The 18,358-nt window shown below is 38.6% G+C and overlaps 1 protein-coding gene across 3 annotated transcripts in view; it reads right to left on the bottom strand.

Moving 5' to 3' along the window:
• Window positions 1-18,358, bottom strand: part of LOC133622555 (signal peptide, CUB and EGF-like domain-containing protein 3) — a 236,710-nt gene that overhangs the window by 12,455 nt on the left and 205,897 nt on the right. For all 3 annotated transcript variants that reach the window (XM_061985394.2, XM_061985402.2, XM_061985388.2), the window contains 6 exons: window positions 7,490-7,612; window positions 7,269-7,385; window positions 7,094-7,189; window positions 6,891-7,007; window positions 3,754-3,915; window positions 3,472-3,675 (listed from right to left, as the gene is read on the bottom strand). In XM_061985394.2, coding sequence (XP_061841378.1) covers window positions 3,472-3,675; window positions 3,754-3,915; window positions 6,891-7,007; window positions 7,094-7,189; window positions 7,269-7,385; window positions 7,490-7,612 — 819 coding nt within the window. The remainder of the gene's footprint in view (window positions 1-3,471; window positions 3,676-3,753; window positions 3,916-6,890; window positions 7,008-7,093; window positions 7,190-7,268; window positions 7,386-7,489; window positions 7,613-18,358) is intronic.

The raw sequence follows: 18,358 nt of genomic DNA, 5'->3' as shown, positions 1-18,358 counted from the left end.
TTTTTCCTGCAATTTCAAATGCACTTGTTTTAATAAATAAATACAGCATTTTAAAAGCATACACAATCTGTGTAAATATATTAGTCTGTGGTTAAAAGGACTTGAAAGGACTCGAAACTCAAAATGCAGGACTTGGGACTTGACTTGAGACTTTCCAGTCTTGACTTTGGACTTGACTCGGGACTTGCCTGTCTTGACTCGGGACATGACTCGAGACTTGAGGGCAAAGACTTGAGACTTACTTGTGACTTGCAAAACAATGACTTGGTCCCACATCTGCTAAGTAACACAGTTACACCACAACTGTGGCGATTACTCTAAGACTGCAAGGGAAGCTCAACTAAAATATATATAAAAAAGTGGTAAAATATGTACTTTTGTATTTACATTTCATTGACTAAAAGTGCGCTAGATTATGTTTAACTTTTGTTGAGAATCAACTACTTTCGTGATAGATGACGTGACTTTCCTCTCATTCATTGTGGTAGAGACACCGTGTTGAAGCCGAGCATCCATTGCCTTCAAAGGACAGCATAGAGTGGGTTGTTCCACTGCAGCTAAACTTGACAGCTATTGGATAAATGCAAATTTTAGTCCCGCTCATTGGACGCTGAGCATCTCTGGAAGTGAGTGACAAGTGGGCTTGACCTCGGCTGGCCTAGAAGCCAGGCTTTAGCATGATGATTGTATGATCTGTCTAAGGCTGAATCCCTTTTTGATTGACAGCAAAATGAGCAAATCAGTGATCTTGAATTACAAACCACTGCCTTAAGTCGTTCTGTGTGGATATGGAGAATTTTACAATCCTGTAAGTGACATTTTCTTTGTAAAATCTAGCACACCATCGGATCTTTCATCTGTTACTGGAGACTGTAGTCGTGTTGAGAGAGTAGCTGAAAGTGAGCCGACCCTATTTGAATGAACAGCTGCTGCTCTTTTTTCTTATTCAGGTAGGACTTCAAAATAAGCTACCATTGGGTCAAATAAAGTTGCAAGTACCAGAACTTTGATAAAGAAGGTAAGAAACACTACTCCTAACAAAGTACAACTTCCTGTCTTTACCAACCAACCATTCAATTAAATTCTCTTTATATTGCGCCAATTCACAACAAAATGTATCTGAAGGCACTTCAGACATTGAGCAGGTCTAGAACCGACACCGGCTCTACATAGAGGTAACAGGGGGCACAGCCCCCTAAAATAAATGTCTTGCCCCATCAAATCCAAATGTTTGAAGTTGAGAAAGTACATTTTAATATACTCACAAAAATAATAAATTACGAGTTGACAAAATTATCGTCATAAGCGGGAAAATTCGCTGAAAAAGGGACAAGATACATTAGTATGATCTTCCTTCATCTCTGTCCCTCGGGTGTGTCAGTCTTGTTGGACACACACCCCTCCCCTCAGCCCTCAGTAAACCAGTGTCGACGAATGAAAACAAGACAAAAATGTTGACAGAAACAAAATCCAATCATACTTAATTTCATCGTGTAGATGGGTGGGACAAGGTCAGAATATATCCATTCACAGTTCTTTAATAGCGTTAAGTATGACAGAAGGTGGGGGTTAGTGTCCTGTACTTTGCAGTGGTTTGTTGGGGGAGCAGCACCAGCAAAAGGGACTTAAACCGGAAAGCCGGCCAAACTATTGGCACGCAATTGGAGGTGTTTGTGTCAGTGAGGAACAGGAGGACACTGAACAAACTGCTCGCCATCATGGACAATCCCTTCTATGTTAGCTACCTCTCTTTGTTTATAATGTATATTTTCTGCTGGATCTACTCTCTATTTTATGCTGCCATTTTTTTTTTTTGCTGCTGCTGTTACATATATTGTAAAATTGTACATGGTAATTGGGATTTGTTATATATTGTATATATTATATAACAATATAATATAATAATATAATATATCAGGAAATATTATATACTGTATATATAATATGGAAATATTACATATACCGTATTTTTCGGACTATAAGTTGCAGTTTTTTTCATAGTTTATGAAAGTTGCATAATGTTTTTTCTTTCTTTATTATGCATTTTCGGCAGGTGCGACTTATACTCCGGTGCGACTTATACTCCGAAAAATTAGGTATGTTATATTTTATATTGCTACTACGGTACATTTTTTGTCTACGTTTGTACTTTATACCTTTTGTTTTCGCCCTCTTTTTGTGCCCTTGTGTGTATTAACCTTTCCATCCGAATCCTTTCCATCCTTTGTAACTGAGCTACTGCGTGGAACAATTTCCCTTGTGGATCAATAAAGTTTGTCTAAGTCTACGATGTAGAGGCAATCAGATGCTCTTCCTTGTCAGATGAGGAAGTTGAATTTCTAACCGGTGGCGCCAAAACAAAAATGTGTGGATTTAACGTGTTCTACATCGTAATATGTGAACACCTGAGGGAAAGTGAAGAGGACACATTTTATTTTAGACACTCTATGATGCCATCAGTCGGCGAGTCATTGTGACATCTACACAACAGTAAGTTAGCTATGTGTATTTGCTGCTTCAACTGCACTCATAAACACATTATGATGACGGCATGCATTTTAACTCCGTTTCACAACACACACACACACACATACCTGCTTTGCCAGAGGTGTAGCATACACCATTAGTTTTTACATTTCTCTGTGTAATTGAGTGGAGAATGCAGAAACTTTGAGGCATGAGGCAGCTGAGCTGATGATAAACTACTGCAGTTTGAGAATAATGTATTTTTATTTTTCATAATACTACTGTACCTTTCAGTGTTGCAAATATTGACTACTTAAGTATTACTACTTAAGGTTAAATTCAATTTAAGAATTAATTAAGATAAATGTTGTGATGGTTGATAAAATGTAGATGATGTATACTTTATTTTACTTTTATTATTTTAGTTTCCTCCCATGTGGGATTTTCACCTTATTGTGGTCAAGGGTTTGCATACCTCAGTGACTTTAAGAGCTATACCAGCAGGAACTTAGTCTTCAGGTGGGATACCCAAGTTGTACAGGTCTACAGGTAGAGGCAATCCATTTCTCAAGGTTGGAGGTGGACACATAGCTAACAACCACATCCAAGGCAGCAATGTTACTACTGTATAAGCACAGAACAAAGTGCTGGAGCATAATGGAATGGCATGTACACATGATGCCCCCTTCACATATATGCCTGTCTAGAACCACACACCTCATACATTAAAGAGAACCAAGAGTCAAAGGCAAAAGTAATGGTAAATATTTACTTATCCTAAATGCATGTAAAACTATGATTATTATAAATAAATGTGTGTTGTGTTAATATTTTATATATTTTCATATTGCATATTTTTTTATGGAAAATATTACCGGTACATTGTTTTTCGTAGGATTCTGTCTTTTTGAATAGATTACTAACGAAAACCAGGTACCACTGTAATATGACATCAATCTGCTTTGCTATCAAAGTCAAGCGGAAAAAATAAGGGAAATAAAGTACCACATCGCCCGCTGTCTCTTTCTGTGCCTGGGCCACAGTTCTCTTGAATGGGAGCAGCTTGTGGAAGTTTCTGGGCCACCTCGTATTCCAAACCAGCAACTCGGATGAGGAAGCGCTCTTGATTGATGGACTTCTTCAGGGCCTTGATGTAAGTCTTGACCTGTTTCTCCATACGTTGTCTTAGGCAGCTGAGATTACAACTTCCTGCAATTGTTTATATCAAGAAAAGATGTTTGGTGAGAGATAAAATAGTTAGACTGTATTTTACATTGTAAGACTGACCTGTTGTGTCTGCGGCTTTGACCTCGGCTTCCAGCTCCAAAGTGATACGTGTTACCTCTTTATTAGTGGGGTTGCGAGCACGCCGACCTTTTGATTTCTTTGAGGAGTCACATTTGAGATTGACAAACGTCACCAGGCAGTTACTGCAGGGCTGACCAGCTCCTGAGAAAACATTGCATCGCAATCCGACAAGCACTGTCACATACACTGCAAAAAAGAGCTAACAAAACATAAGACAAAAAGACGATATTTTCAGAAAAAAATACTAAAAACTAATGTAATAATCTGTCCATGAAGCTAGTTAATTTTACTTGATAAAACATCCTAAATTAAGATTTGTACTATATATCTAGAAATTAGCAGGACCTTTAAAGGGGAACTGCACTTTTTCTGGAATTTTGCCTATTGTTCACAATCATTATGAGAGACAAGAAGACAAACGTTTAGTTTTTTTCGCTTTCTTGATGGATACCAATGCAGCTCACAGCTCATGGGAGCAATCAATTCTCCCTCGAAATCACTTTAAAAATGCATTCAAAAACCGACAATGACCATAACCTGTTTGAGTTTGTAATGCACAATGCTGCGATACGACACCAATTTGTACTGACTGAAAAACATGAAAAGTAATACTTGTTCATGTTAATACTTTCCAGATACTGTAATGAAGAGTCATTACAGTATCTGGAAAGTATTAGCCCACATTTCCTGTTTGTTTGTACACAGCTGAGCTAGCCAGACAGTGTATGTACTGTAGTTGTACTAACATGCATGGCGTACTGCGTCTATCATGATCGATATCAAAGTGACTCCAGCTGGCCGGGGACGTTTCCTGTTGATTTTGGGTAAGCAATCTATTTGTCGAAATAGCTTGGCTCCAAGTTCCATATTTATAGCCTCAAAATCGCTTTCATCCCACTCTCCCGGCTTCCGTCTTCTCCAACGTTTCACTCTTCCTTCGTGCTCGCTTCTATAAGCAGCAATATATTTATATTTAAGGTTGTAAATCCTCATTTGTCCAAAAATAGTCGTCTTCGTTGTCTGTTACCAAGTCTGCCATGATTAGAACACACACTGTTGTTTGATTCCGGAAGTAGGAACACAAATGTTGCCAAAAGTCAGATGTACACTGCTATGGAAACAGAAATCAATGCACACAAAAAATCAGTCCCAGAGGGCTTTGGAGACTACAACGGTGACTTCCATAAGCAGCATCTCTCAGGCGTTTTTTATCATCTTTAAAATCTTTAAAAAAAAGATGTGTTCTTGTTTCTTATAATGATTGAATAATGATAGGCAAAATAAAATAAAAAAGTGCAGTTCCCCTTTAAGCTAGAAATGAGTATTTTATTGTGAAAACAAGCATTATTAATCTTGCAATTCTTAAATCAAGCATCCCTGGGACGTTGCAGAATCTTTAAACAAGTTTTTAAACACTTTCTCTGTGAGGGAAACCAACATATCTTATTTGAATACTTATTTACTTAATTTTTAAATTTGTATACTAAAATAAACAAAATATAATTATTCATGCTAACATTGAGATTATAACGTAAATAGCTCCTAAAACTAGGGGCATTTCTAAAAATGAAATTGTAAATCTTGGCAAGTGGCAAATAATTTGCAGTGTAAGGCTTGACCACCAGTTTACAGTAAAACACTAGTTTATCGCTGTAAATTGGTTCTGGGCTTGACCGTGGTAACATAATTTAAGCAAAATAGGAATTATTCATTATAAATCAAATATTTTCATAAGTAGACCATAAAAAAACTTTTAAATATGTTTTTACTTAATGACAGCCCTGGAAACTCACAGCACTGGATGCTGCCTGAGGCTGAGCCAATCGGTGGCAACGATACCGAACAATGCGCTCTGTTTGGTTTGGTCTCATCTATTGATATGTTTAGTTCATTTAGCCTTTTTTATCATGGAAAACATCTACAATGTAGCCGCAAGCTTCCAAGCGTGACGTAGTAATCTACCTACGTCACAATATATGTGCATTCTGTAACTGAACTTATTTACTGAAGGAGCAAAGCAGTCACTGCAATTTCTATCCATCTATTTTCTATAGCTTGTCCCTTTCGGGGTCACGGGGGGTGCTGGAGCCTATCTCAGCTGCATTCGGGCGGAAGGCAGGGTACACCCTGGACAAGTCACCACCTCATCGCAGGGCCAACACAGATAGACAGACAACATTCACACTCACATTCACACACTAGGGCCAATTTAACCTATCCCCAGGTGCATGTCTTTGGAGGTGGGAGGAAGACGGAGTACCCGGAGGGAACCCTCGCAGTCACGGGGAGAACATGCAAACTCCACACAGAAAGATCCCAAGCCCAGCACCGAACTCAGGACCTTTGTATTGTGAGGCACACGTACTAACCCCTGTTCCACCGTGCTGCCCACGCCAAAAAGTGGAATCGAATTGTGAGTAGTTATAAGATTCCAATCCCTACCTTATAATATTATCTTTTTTAGGAATTTCAGTAATATTTCTTCAAGTGACAGAGCTTTAACTTTGACAATGTAATGAAAATTCAACATTCACAAACAATTATTCCTGATGTGAACAATGCGTAAGCCGGAGTACCCAGAGGGAACCCACACAGTCACGGGGAGAACATGCAAACTCCACACAGAAAGACCCCAAGCCCGGGATCGAACTCTGGACCTTTGTATTGTGAGGCACATGCGCTAACCTCTACAGCACCGTGCTGCCTAATTACAATTTTTAATAGTGAAATATTGGATTTTTCCACCAAGAATGCAGGTGAGATGATTTGACAGAAAAGCAATAATGTGACAATGTCGTCATGTTATGACTGGAACACCACAACACCAACGAAAAGTCCAGATAAATAGCTTTAATAATAGCATGCTTATTCTGGTCAGTATCCCAAAGGTCATTTTGCTAAGAACTGCTTTTACTGTACAACCGGTGTCTTCTGCCGTGGACATTTATTGATGGTCAATTTAGTTTGATAGAGTAACACATAATATATAATTGCCCTGTTATACACAACTCATCTGTCCACTGCAGAGGGCCCTATTTAGGAGGTTATGCTGTGATGTACCACATCCCTTAATTAATGGCTTTGTTTATCATGATTATGGTTTTGCAGACACTGACCTGGTCCTAGAGTCCGCCCCCTGTCCTCAGTCCTGCCAGTTAATTTAGGGTGCAGGTGGCATTTGGCATTTTTAATCTTGAATGACGCTGTCTGTTTCACTGGAGGCGCCAACGTCTCTACAGACAAACACAGCAACAGTGTGTAGAATGCAAAGACATGCAAACACGTGGCTGACAGGAGAGAATCGTTTAGAGGTCGGCACCTATGCAGCTCTGACTGCTGCTGGTGTTGAGCCTAGCGGGGGACTTCCCTCTGACGATGGGTATTCCGCAGCTCACAGAATAGCTGTTGTCAGACTCTGCATGAGGACATGCAGAAAGAAAAAGAAGAAGAAAACCAGTTTTGTGCTGTGGTGCTCAAGTTGGCAAATTACATACCTGCCAGATAGTGTGCCTTGGAAGCACAGGTGAGAGAGCAGCTCTCTTTCTTGCCTGTCTTGCTACAGGTGAGAGTAGCCTTTGGGGCAACAAGGCCTGGAGGACATTTCACTAGCTCTGAGAAATAAAACACAATACCTATCAATCAAAGCAGTGCATGCAGAGCCGGGATTTAAACTGCAAATTTCTATTTACCACTAGGGGACAGTGCTACTACATACCTATGCAGTCTTTTCTGTTCCAGTGCAGCTTGTACCCAGGTGGACAGGTACACTCGTAGCTCCCCAGAGTGTTAATACAGCCATATTTACAACCTCCCCGGTTTATACTGCATTCATCAATATCTGAAAACAGATAGGATTTAGTGGATGTGCATTTGTATACCCACCTGTGCATCTTTCTTGATCATATCCAAGAAAAGACAACACACACACGACGATGTTAAAGGTAGACCATTTAGACACTGTTTTTCTCGTAGGTGTGGATGAGGAGTCCTAGGAACTGGAAAGTGTAACATTTTGTTCTCAAATCAGTCACAAGTCCAAGCTGCACATGCTGGTAGGGATGTTACGAATATAGTCTAAGTAAGTAATAATCACACTTTCACGATTATTATCCTTAGATAAATTAATAAAATCACATGGAAATAACAATAATTTAATAATATCATACTGTAACAAATAATAAAAAGTGTTATTGATAATAAAAACAAAAATCATAATTTGACTATTAATACAAGACTAAGATTAACTTTATTAATCCCTTAGGGAAAACTTCAAGTGTAATTGTCACCATGTTTATTTATTAATTTTTAATAATTTATTTAGTTTAACTTTAATCTGTGTTAATGATAACTGGAACACACATAATTAGATCTTAGATCCATATTGGACATATTAGACCCTTAAGCCGCAACTCTCTTTTGGCAGGTTTTGCAAATGGATGATGAACCAGCATCTTCAATGGCTCTATGGTCATTTTTTAAGTACCCGAAATGTTCCCACACTACCGACTTCAGCTTTATTGTTGGTGGGAAAAAGTCAGCTGCTTTGTCCTGCTGCCACTTTTAAGATAATGCAGCATACTAGCGTGTCTCTCAATAGGTGTGTATGAGCACATGCACTGCTAGTGTAACTTTGTTTTAGATTCATGCAGGTTGTGCTGAAAAAGTACGAGCATTATGTTCGGCCGAGTGAGGAGGACTGAAACACATAGTTTAGTGAAACTTTTACAATTAAATGATGGTGATGTTTTAATACATGGCTAGTAGTAAACAATGTAGCATCCCTACATGCTGGGATAGGCTCTAGCCCACAGGTACCAAACTCAAAGCCCGGAGGCCAAATCTATCCCGTCACTTCATTTAATGTGACTCGTCCCATAATTTTAATGTGGTATGCCACATAATTCTAATGTGGTCCGCCACATCATTTTATGTAGTCCGCCACGACATTTAAAGTGGCCCTGTGGCCCACCAAGTTTTTTAAAGTGCTCTGCCACAACATCTAATGTGGTCCGCCATATCATTTTAAAGTGGCCCGCGACATTTTTTTATGTGGTTCGCCACGCCATTTTTGTGGCCTGCCAAATCATTTTATGTGGTACACCACAACATTTAATGTTGTCTGCCACATATTTTAATTTGGCCATCTATGTCATTTTAAAGTGACCCATCACATTATTTCATGTGGTCAGCCACATAATTTATGTCACCTGCCTAATAATTTTTTTCTGGCCCACCACGTTATTTTATGTAGTCCACCATAACATTTAATGTGGTCTGCCACATATTTTAATGTGGCCATCTATGTCATTTTAAATTGGCCCGCAGCGGTATTTCATGTGGTCAGCCACATCATTTACGTGGCCAGCCAATTCATTTTTTGTGGGCCACCATATCATTTTATGTTGTCCACCATAACATTTAACGTGGTCCGTCACAAATTTAAAGCTGCCCTCCATGTCATTTTAAAGTGGCCCACCCCATCATTTTGTGTGGTGCACCACTTCATTTTCTGTAGTTCACCATAACATTTAATGTTGTCTGCCACATATTTTAAAGTGGCCGTCCATGGCTTACCACGTCATTTTATGTAGTCCACCATAACATTTAATGTGGTCTGCCACATATTTTAATGTGGCCATCTATGATATTTTCAAGTAACTCACAATGGTATATGTGGTTAGGCACATCATTTATGTGGCCAGCCAAATTATTTTATGTGATCCACCATAACATTTAATGTGGTCCGCCACAAATTTAAAGCTGCCCTCCATATCATTTTAAAGTGGCCCACCACATTATTTTATGTGTTTCGCCACATCATTTATGTAGCCTGCCAAATCCTTTTTCGTGGCCCACGACATAGTTTTATGTAGTCCACCATAACATTTAATGTGGTCTGCCACATATTATAATGTGTCATGTAATTTTAATGTGTCTATGTCATAATGTGTCTGTGTCATTTTAAAGTGGCCCGCAACGGTATTTCACGTGGTTAGCCACATCATTTACGTGGTCAGCCAAATCATTTACATGGCCCACCATATCCCTTTATGTGGTCCACCATAACATTTAACGTGGTCCGCCACAAATTTAAAGCTGCCCTCCATGTCATTTTAAAGTGACCCGCCACTTTATCTTATGATTTTCGCCACATCATTTATGTGGCATGCCAAATCTTTTAAAGTGGCCCACCACATCCTTTTATGTCTTCCACCATAACATTTAATGTTGTCTGCCACATATTTTAACGTGGCCGTCCATATCATTTTAAAGTGGCCCGCAATGGTATTTCAGCCACTTAATTTATGTGGCCAGCCAAATAATTTATGTGGCCCACCATATCATTTTATGTGGTCCGCCACAAATTTAAAGCTGCCCTTGATGTCATTTTAAAGTGACCCGCCACGTTATCTTATGATTTTCGCCACATCATTTATGTGGCATGCCAAATCTTTTAAAGTGACCCACCACATCATTTTATGTGGTGCACCACTTCATTTTCTGTAGTCCACCATAACATTTAATGTTGTCTGCCACATATTTTAATGTGGCCGTCCATGGCTCGCCACTAATTTTATGTATTTCGCCATGTCATTTATGTGGCCTGCCAAATCATTTAAAGTGGCCCACCACATCATTAATTTGGCCTAACAGATCATTTATGTGGTCTGCGAAAGGCTAGAAAAAAAAAAGAAAAAGCACTTTCTGGCTAAAAGTATTTATTCTTTCAATTTTAATAGAAAAAATGATGCACAGGCGATTGCATATGTTCTACACCTGTAGAACTTTGGCTATCTAAAATAAACACTTAAATACCGGCTTGTCATCTTGACTGACGATTTCAAAGCAAGTTATCTGTAAAAAAAAAAAGAAAAAAGAAAAAAGAAAGTTGCTTTTGCAAAGTGTGTAACAAGGCTATTATCTGTTTATATTGAAATGTATTCACTGTTAAATGTGGCCCTTTGAGGGTGACGTGGCCCTCAATAAAAATGAGTTTGACACCCCTGCTCTAGCCCCTGTCATGACCCTAAACTAGACATAGAAAATGGATGAATGGATGGAATATGCTCTAATGTTGCCACTTTCAAATTCACAATCAAAACACAATTAGGAAGAGTAGTATTGGGAAAAAAAACTATACGTCCCTTCAAACGCTACAAGCATTAAAATACTTCGAAGGAGAAGGGTGTTAAGCAAGACAGGGAAATGTATGAAAGCTGCAGACAAGCGAAGACGCAGACAATGTTCGTAATTGATGATGCTGACTGCTGATATGAAATCTTCCTTCTTGTCTCATTCAATCATTCACCCTGAATAAAACGTGTCTGCATGCCTCTTTCGTCCCTGAAGAGGATGATGACCTCATCAAGTGTTGACGTGTCGGCCAGAGCGGCTGGGAAACATTGTGAGCAATTCTTACTGCTTTTATTCTCTTCTATACTTGAAATACAATCAAACCCCCGTAGGCCTTTTCTCTTTGCATGCACACAAGTCCAGAGGACTGAAGACGGAACAAAACAAATAAAATTAATAAGACAAATTGGAATTCTGAATCAATGCCTGCACCTTAGTAGACTTCATGGAAATGTGGCCATTTTTAAATCGCCATTGATTGTTTGAGTTTTGTCAAATGTATGGATTATTACAATCTGATGTCATTACATAAAGGGGGAAATTCTTCCATAAGACTTTCTAACACAGTTTCCAAATGAACGTTAATAAATGCACACTCACGTTTGTTCGCACCACAGGAATGTGTCTGTGCCGAGGCCAAAGCTGCTTGTATGGAACCGGGAACATTTAGAAAAAACACTTGAGGAGGTATGAAGTCACAACATCTCAGAGTGTATTTTCTTAGCAGATAAGTGAGCAGATTGTTTTGCAAGCCGAGGAAGAGAGAATGGCTGCATGAACTCTCACTGTGGAAGAATGCTGACAGGTCTCGGCACAGAACTCCACGGCAGGTCAGCGACCTGACTGGGTTTGTTGAGTGGGAGGCTATTGTTAAACCCTGAGCCCGGCTCCCGGGATTGTTCGGCGGCTATATTTGGGGTTGAGGGAGCACACCAGGGGCAACCTAACCTTAGTTATGAGCGGCGAGTGAGGAAGTACGGTGGGGAGTGCCATAAATCCCCAGGGTTATCTAATAGTTCCGACAGCGGCAATGAAAAGCCCACCAGAGTCATTTATCACCGGTGCTCTTGTAGCGAATCGTTTATGTCGGACCGTCTTTTCTCTTCTCAGCGGCTCGGTGTGGCCTGCACTGTCCATCATGGGAGAAAAAGCCTTGCAAATCCAATTTGGACGCTTTTATTCTCTCAACTAACAGACATTTTAGTGTGTGCGTCCACACAGAGCAAAATAGTGCCTTATCACTATAGCTTTGTCTTTATACTTTACATACTTGAGATACAGTATTGATCCAAGCATGAGACGATAAGACGACCCCTCCTTTTCAAGAGCCGTTCTTGAAAAGTTTGTTTTAAAACAAAAAAGCATAATATCATTTTAACATCATGTTGTCAATATGCAAGTGAATGAATGACTGCTGGCTAAAACAGATACCATCAATCTTAGCTGTCAAACTGGTTTTCATAGAGGGCCACAATGCTGTAAGGGCTGCTTTGTTAACATAATTTAAATTATGCACGCTGGTCAAAACCTGTGATTAATCATGATTAATCTAAATTCAAGCGTAATGCAACTGATTAAAACAATAAATTATATATATATATATATATATATATATATATATATATATATATATATATATATATATATATATATATATATATATATATATATATATATATATATTTGACAGCTCTAATATAAATGTATAATCAACTTATGATATTATTACACAATTGCCTCCGCATTTGATTGTTGGATTTTTTTTTTTATGTACAAATTAATGGATAACCTGCTTTAAAACCATAAGTAAAGGTGAAAAGCAGATATCTATTTTTACCTTTACAAAAATATTTTTGAAATACAGTATATATTTGTCAGCATCATATAACAATAATGTTTAAAATATATGCATTTCGTCTGTCAAAATTTAAATACTGAATGCATTTAGTAAAAAAAAAAAAAAGAAACACAATTTTTTTTTTATGCTTTCTCGGGCCACACAAAATCAGATACGGCCCCCGGGCCACACAGACTTAGTGTTTACAAGCACTAAAAACTTTTATTATTGCATGGATTTAGTTAAAATCAGCTCTTTAAAACACATTCAAAAACCTTTCTCAGGTGTTTAACTTTTTAAAGACGGGATTAACATATATAGAACATATCTAGATAAACCTCTAAATAATTGTGTTTTGTTTTTACAAAGGAAGCCAAATTGATTTTATATAATAAAACACATTTAAATAATCATATAATCTGTCTTTATTGACTTGAATAAGAAGTACGGTAAATATGTCAAGTTGTCCTTCGGAGTGTTCAAGGGGAGTTACACTTCTTTAAAATGTTTTGCCTCTCTTTCACCATCCTTATGAGCGACAATAAAACAAAAGCTTTTTTTTGTTTGTTTAATAATCGGCTCGTTCTAGGTGGCTAGCAATGCAGCTGATGGGAGCAATGCATTCTGCCTCTAAATCACTTTGAAAATGCATCTAAAAACGTTCCGTAACTTGTATAATAACCAAGATGTAGCAACATTGATATTGTAAGAGCGAACACTGAGAAACTGTTTTGCTAGGGAAGGAACATTTTGGCAACATATCGTAAGCTAGCTAACTACGGCAAGAGGTAAGCTAGCAACTGTGTCAACAGCTGAATGGCTTCTGAGTTTGCAATACACAAAACAACGCAATAGGACAACAATCTGTACTGAATGAAAAAACATAAACAATCATATTACACTATCTGTAAAGTGCTAGCCCACATTTCATGTTTTGTGTGTACACAGTTAGCTTGACAGCGTATGTACTGTAAATGTAGGGTGATGTGCTTCATGTATCATGAATAATGATATAGTGACTTACTCGATAGAAAGTTGTCTGTTTGGTCAAGCTGGCCGGGGATGTTTCCAGTTGATTTGGGTAAGCACACCATTAATTCGGCATTGCTTGGCTCAAAGTTCCACATTTGTGACCAAATCATGCCAACCTCACTCTCTCGTCTTCCGCCTGCTCCAACGTTTCATCCCCTGTTCGTACTCGCTTTATAAACAGCAGTTCACCCTCCGTATATTCAGTTTCAAAAAGATAAGGTTGTAAATCCTCATTTGTCCAAAAATAGTAGTCTTCGTTATCTATTACCAAGTCTGCCATGATTAGTATACACTTGCGTTTGTTGCCAGAAGTCGGAAGTGTGCTGCTATGGAAACGGAAATAAATACGCTGAAGAAAGACGTTCCGGTATTGCTAAAAATGACCAAAATATTGTACATAGTGTCTGTTACTACATTATGTATATATATATATATATATATATATATATATATATATATATATTTACAGTGTGTATACAAAATGTTGATGGAGGGTTTTGAAGGATTCAACAGTGACTTCCATTAGCCGCATTTTACAAGCTATTTTATTGTTTTTAAAATAATAAAATACATTCTTGTCTCTTATAAGAATTGGGAACGATAGGCAAAATAAAATAAAAAAGTGCAGTCCTCCTTTCAGTATAAATTAGTTGATACACATAGGATTATCATCAGTGGATAATATGAATCATAACAAAACATTATTGTTACCATGATTATATTATTATTAGTGCATCTCCTGGGAAATAAGTCTGCCCTGTCTTTTAAACCTAGTGATGCCTCCGTTTCAAGGGTCTTTGCGCGAACCACAGTTACGTGCTATTAGATGCAAAAAACGAAAACGTGTACATAATTTTCTCCTATGCTGCCACAAATTGATTTATTACATTTTTACCTTTCTTCTATCGTCTCATCCTTGTTCCAAAATGCTGGTGCTGTGTGTGAATGCTTAAAGGCGAGCTTTAATGGCATTATGACTTAAAGTTAAAGTTAAAGTACCAATGATTGTCACACACACACTAGGTGTGGCGAAATTATTCTCTGCATTTGACCCATCACCCTTGATCACCCCCTGGGAGGTGAGGGGAGCAGTGGGCAGCAGCAGTGGCCGCGCCCGGGAATCATTTTGGTGATTTAACCCCCAATTCCAACCCTTGATACTGAGTGCCAAGCAGGGAGGCAATGGGTCCCATTTTTATAGTCTTTGGTATGACTCGGCCGGGGTTTTGAACTCACAACCTACCGATCTCAGGGCGGACACTCTAACCACTAGGCCACTGAGTAGGTACTTCTGTGTTGAGTGAAGTGTTCCAAGCTCGGTGGAATGAACCATTTCATATTTTTGATTGGGGGCGTTGTAGGTAGTTGGACAATCTTAATTCGATTCAAGCAACCTTATTGTCAAACTTTTAAAGCTATATTAACTATATATAACATTTATGAATATTTTTTTTCATACATAAATTGCATATTCATATGGGAGAAAAAAAATCTTCAAACTACAAAAGCCTAGGGCTCCCCTTTGCTACGTTTTAATTAAAATCACAAGTTCAAACTAATTTGTTCCTGATTTGAGACACTTTTTTGGATCCGTTTTCTGTGTCATGGCTGTATTTCAGCAGGTTGGTTACTTGGTGTCACTTCTTGATTTGCACGTAATAATATCTCATGCAAAAATAACTCATACTCATTTTCTAGGGGGTAAAACTGTGTTATATATTGTGTCAGTATGATATAGTATTTAGAGAATGAGGCACTATTTGCATTTGCTTTGCTAAGATGCTTAATTTTCAGCAAATTTGTACCAAACCTAACGCACTGTAAAAGTAGTGAACTAACATATCATATCCTTTACATCAGGGGTAGGGAACCTATGGCTCTCGAGCCAGATGTGGCTCTTTTGATGACTGCATCTGGCTCTCAGATAAATCTTAGTTGACATTAGTAATCACAGTGTTAAAAATAACGTTCAAAATATAAAACATTCTCATGCATTTCAATGCATCCATCCGTTTTCTACCGCACCTGTTCAAGAAGTTGTATTAATGGTAAGAAGTATTTTATTTAGTACTGGGGATAGGTTGATTGGCAACACTAAATTGGCCCTAGTGTGTGAATGTGAGTGTGAATGTTGTCTGTCTATCTGTGTTGGCCCTGCGATGAGGTGGCGACTTGTCCAGGGTGTACCCCGCCTTCCGCGCGATTGTAGCTGAGATAGGCTCCAGCGCCCCCCGTGACCCCAAAAGGGATAAGCGGTAGAAAATGGATGGATGGATGGATTGGTTAGCTTCAGAATAACAATGTTATTAAAAAGAATAAGAGACTTATTATACTCGAAAAATGTTGGTCTTACTTAAAAATGCACGCATTTAGTTGTATTCAGTGTTAAAAAAAATATTATATGGCTCTCATGGAAATACATTTTAAAATATTTGGCTTTCATGGCTCTCTAGGCCAAAAAGGTTCCCGACCCCTGCTTTACATGAATACAATATTCTATCAATGAAAGCCTAAAACTGATGTGAAATTGGGGTTAAATGTATATGTTTTGCCATGTTTGGTGCTGAGATAGGCTCCTGCACCCCCCGCGACCTCAAATGGACAAGCAGTAGAAAATAAATGGATGGATGGAGAGTGTTTTGGTACATAACTTTGTGTGTTGCAGCGAGGGCTTGCACGTGCAAGTAGAGAGGGACCTCGATTTGTGTATTTAATGGGTTCTTGAACATGGTTTGCAAACCGAAAAGTTTGTACAGTGAATCAGAGTTTCCCATAAGAAGCAACGTAAACATGAATAATTGGTTCTAGCCTTGACAAGTCCCTATTTCAAAACAACATAATAAGGGGGTAATGGCTCAACAATCTGTTGTTTATCCAAACAACATTACAGCAAGCTTAAATGTCAACACACACACACACACACACACACACACACACACACACACACACACACACACACACACACACACACACGCACACACACACACACACACAAAACGTTAACCATTATGTTGCTACAATGAAAAACAAAAAAAGGAAAATAATTTTACCTTGTGTATTTGTGGCATTGTTGAACATTGGGAGTGATAAACGTAGTCACTGCTAGCACTAGCACTATCTAGCAGTGTAAGGCCATCTTTCATCAGCTTGTGCCTTCTCCTTCGCTGTAATAAAGGTCCGCTGTGGCATCTTTTTTCGTTCTCATCACAATTAATGATTTAAAGCCGCCTTAGCTGATAAAACTCTCGAAATGAAGGTGCCGCAACCCCAGGCTAACTAGCTAAAATGCTAGCTCAAAGCGGTTGTCCAACAACCCAAAGCTATACAGCGAGACTGTGAGAGTTTGGACACATTTAAAGGGTTTCTGATCACACAAAGTGATATCTAAGACAGGCTGACACAACAAGGTTTGAAAATTGTGGAAATAAACATGTCAGAAGTGCAGCTTGCTGTCGAAACCATTCGAAATGGTCGAAAAACGTATGTATAGGATATGATGTCATCAAAATGACAGCCCCAGATGACTTCAAGCAGCCTGCAAAATGAATGAATAATTAAATGAAGCGTTTTTACGCCAAGACATTGTTCGCACACAGAGGCATACTTGGCGCGATGTAAACGTTCATAAACCGAAAAGGTCACAATAGAGGCCTAAGTAAATCGAGGTTCCACTGTAGGTGCATGAGCACTGTTGTTGTTGGTTTACATAACATTTTACTCTGGAGAACGCTGAGGATACTCAAAGGGACGCCAAAGCGGCCTGATGTGCTTCAGCAGGCCACATGCTATGGTAGCCCTGACTCGTCCACCCCTGAAACATTCACACTTCCCTCCTTACGACAGTACCTCCACAGTGCAGTGATGTCTTAGACCTTGAAGTCACGTAGTCTAACACTTTTTTAAAACCATGTTGTAGTCCATTAACTGCAGCACAAATCACCTACGCTTTACATGGCTGCCAAGTGTAACGCAACTTCTCAGATTGATTTCCTGCCTTCCGGGCAGCCACCTGTTTCTGCTTATTTCAGTCTTTCTGGAAATCAACTTGCAGAGACTCAAACTAGCTGGGTAATCCATCACACCAAGCATTTGGTTACTTTTTCTCTTAAGATGCGGTTGTATGCAGGGATGTTTTCATGTTGATATTCTCAATGTGGTGACATTCAGATGAATGAGTTGGATGGTGTAACGATTGTACACCCTGAAAATATAGAAAAAAACTAATCCTGTTTATTTGTTGGTTTGGAACTTTTAAAACTGGAGACTTTCTTACAAGCATCTCATTACAAAGCATGTCTTTTTTCTTTGAAGCACACTAAACCGTTTATTAGGGATGTCCGATAATATCGGCCTGCCGATATTATCGGCCGATAAATGCGTTAAAATGTAATATTGGAAATTATCGGTATCCTTTTTTTTATTATCGGTATCGTTTTTTAAAAAATTTTATTTAATTTTTTTAATTAAATCAACATAAAAAAACACAAGATACACTTACAATTAGTGCACCAACCCAAAAAACCTCCCTCACTCATTCACACTCATTCACACAAGAGTTGTTTCTTTCTGTTATTAATATTC

Source organism: Nerophis lumbriciformis, linkage group LG01 (assembly GCF_033978685.3).
Source record: "Nerophis lumbriciformis linkage group LG01, RoL_Nlum_v2.1, whole genome shotgun sequence".
Classification (NCBI taxonomy): Eukaryota; Metazoa; Chordata; class Actinopteri; order Syngnathiformes; family Syngnathidae; genus Nerophis; species Nerophis lumbriciformis.
Note: the sequence above shows the minus strand (reverse complement) of the source record. Positions and strands in the feature narration are given on the sequence as shown.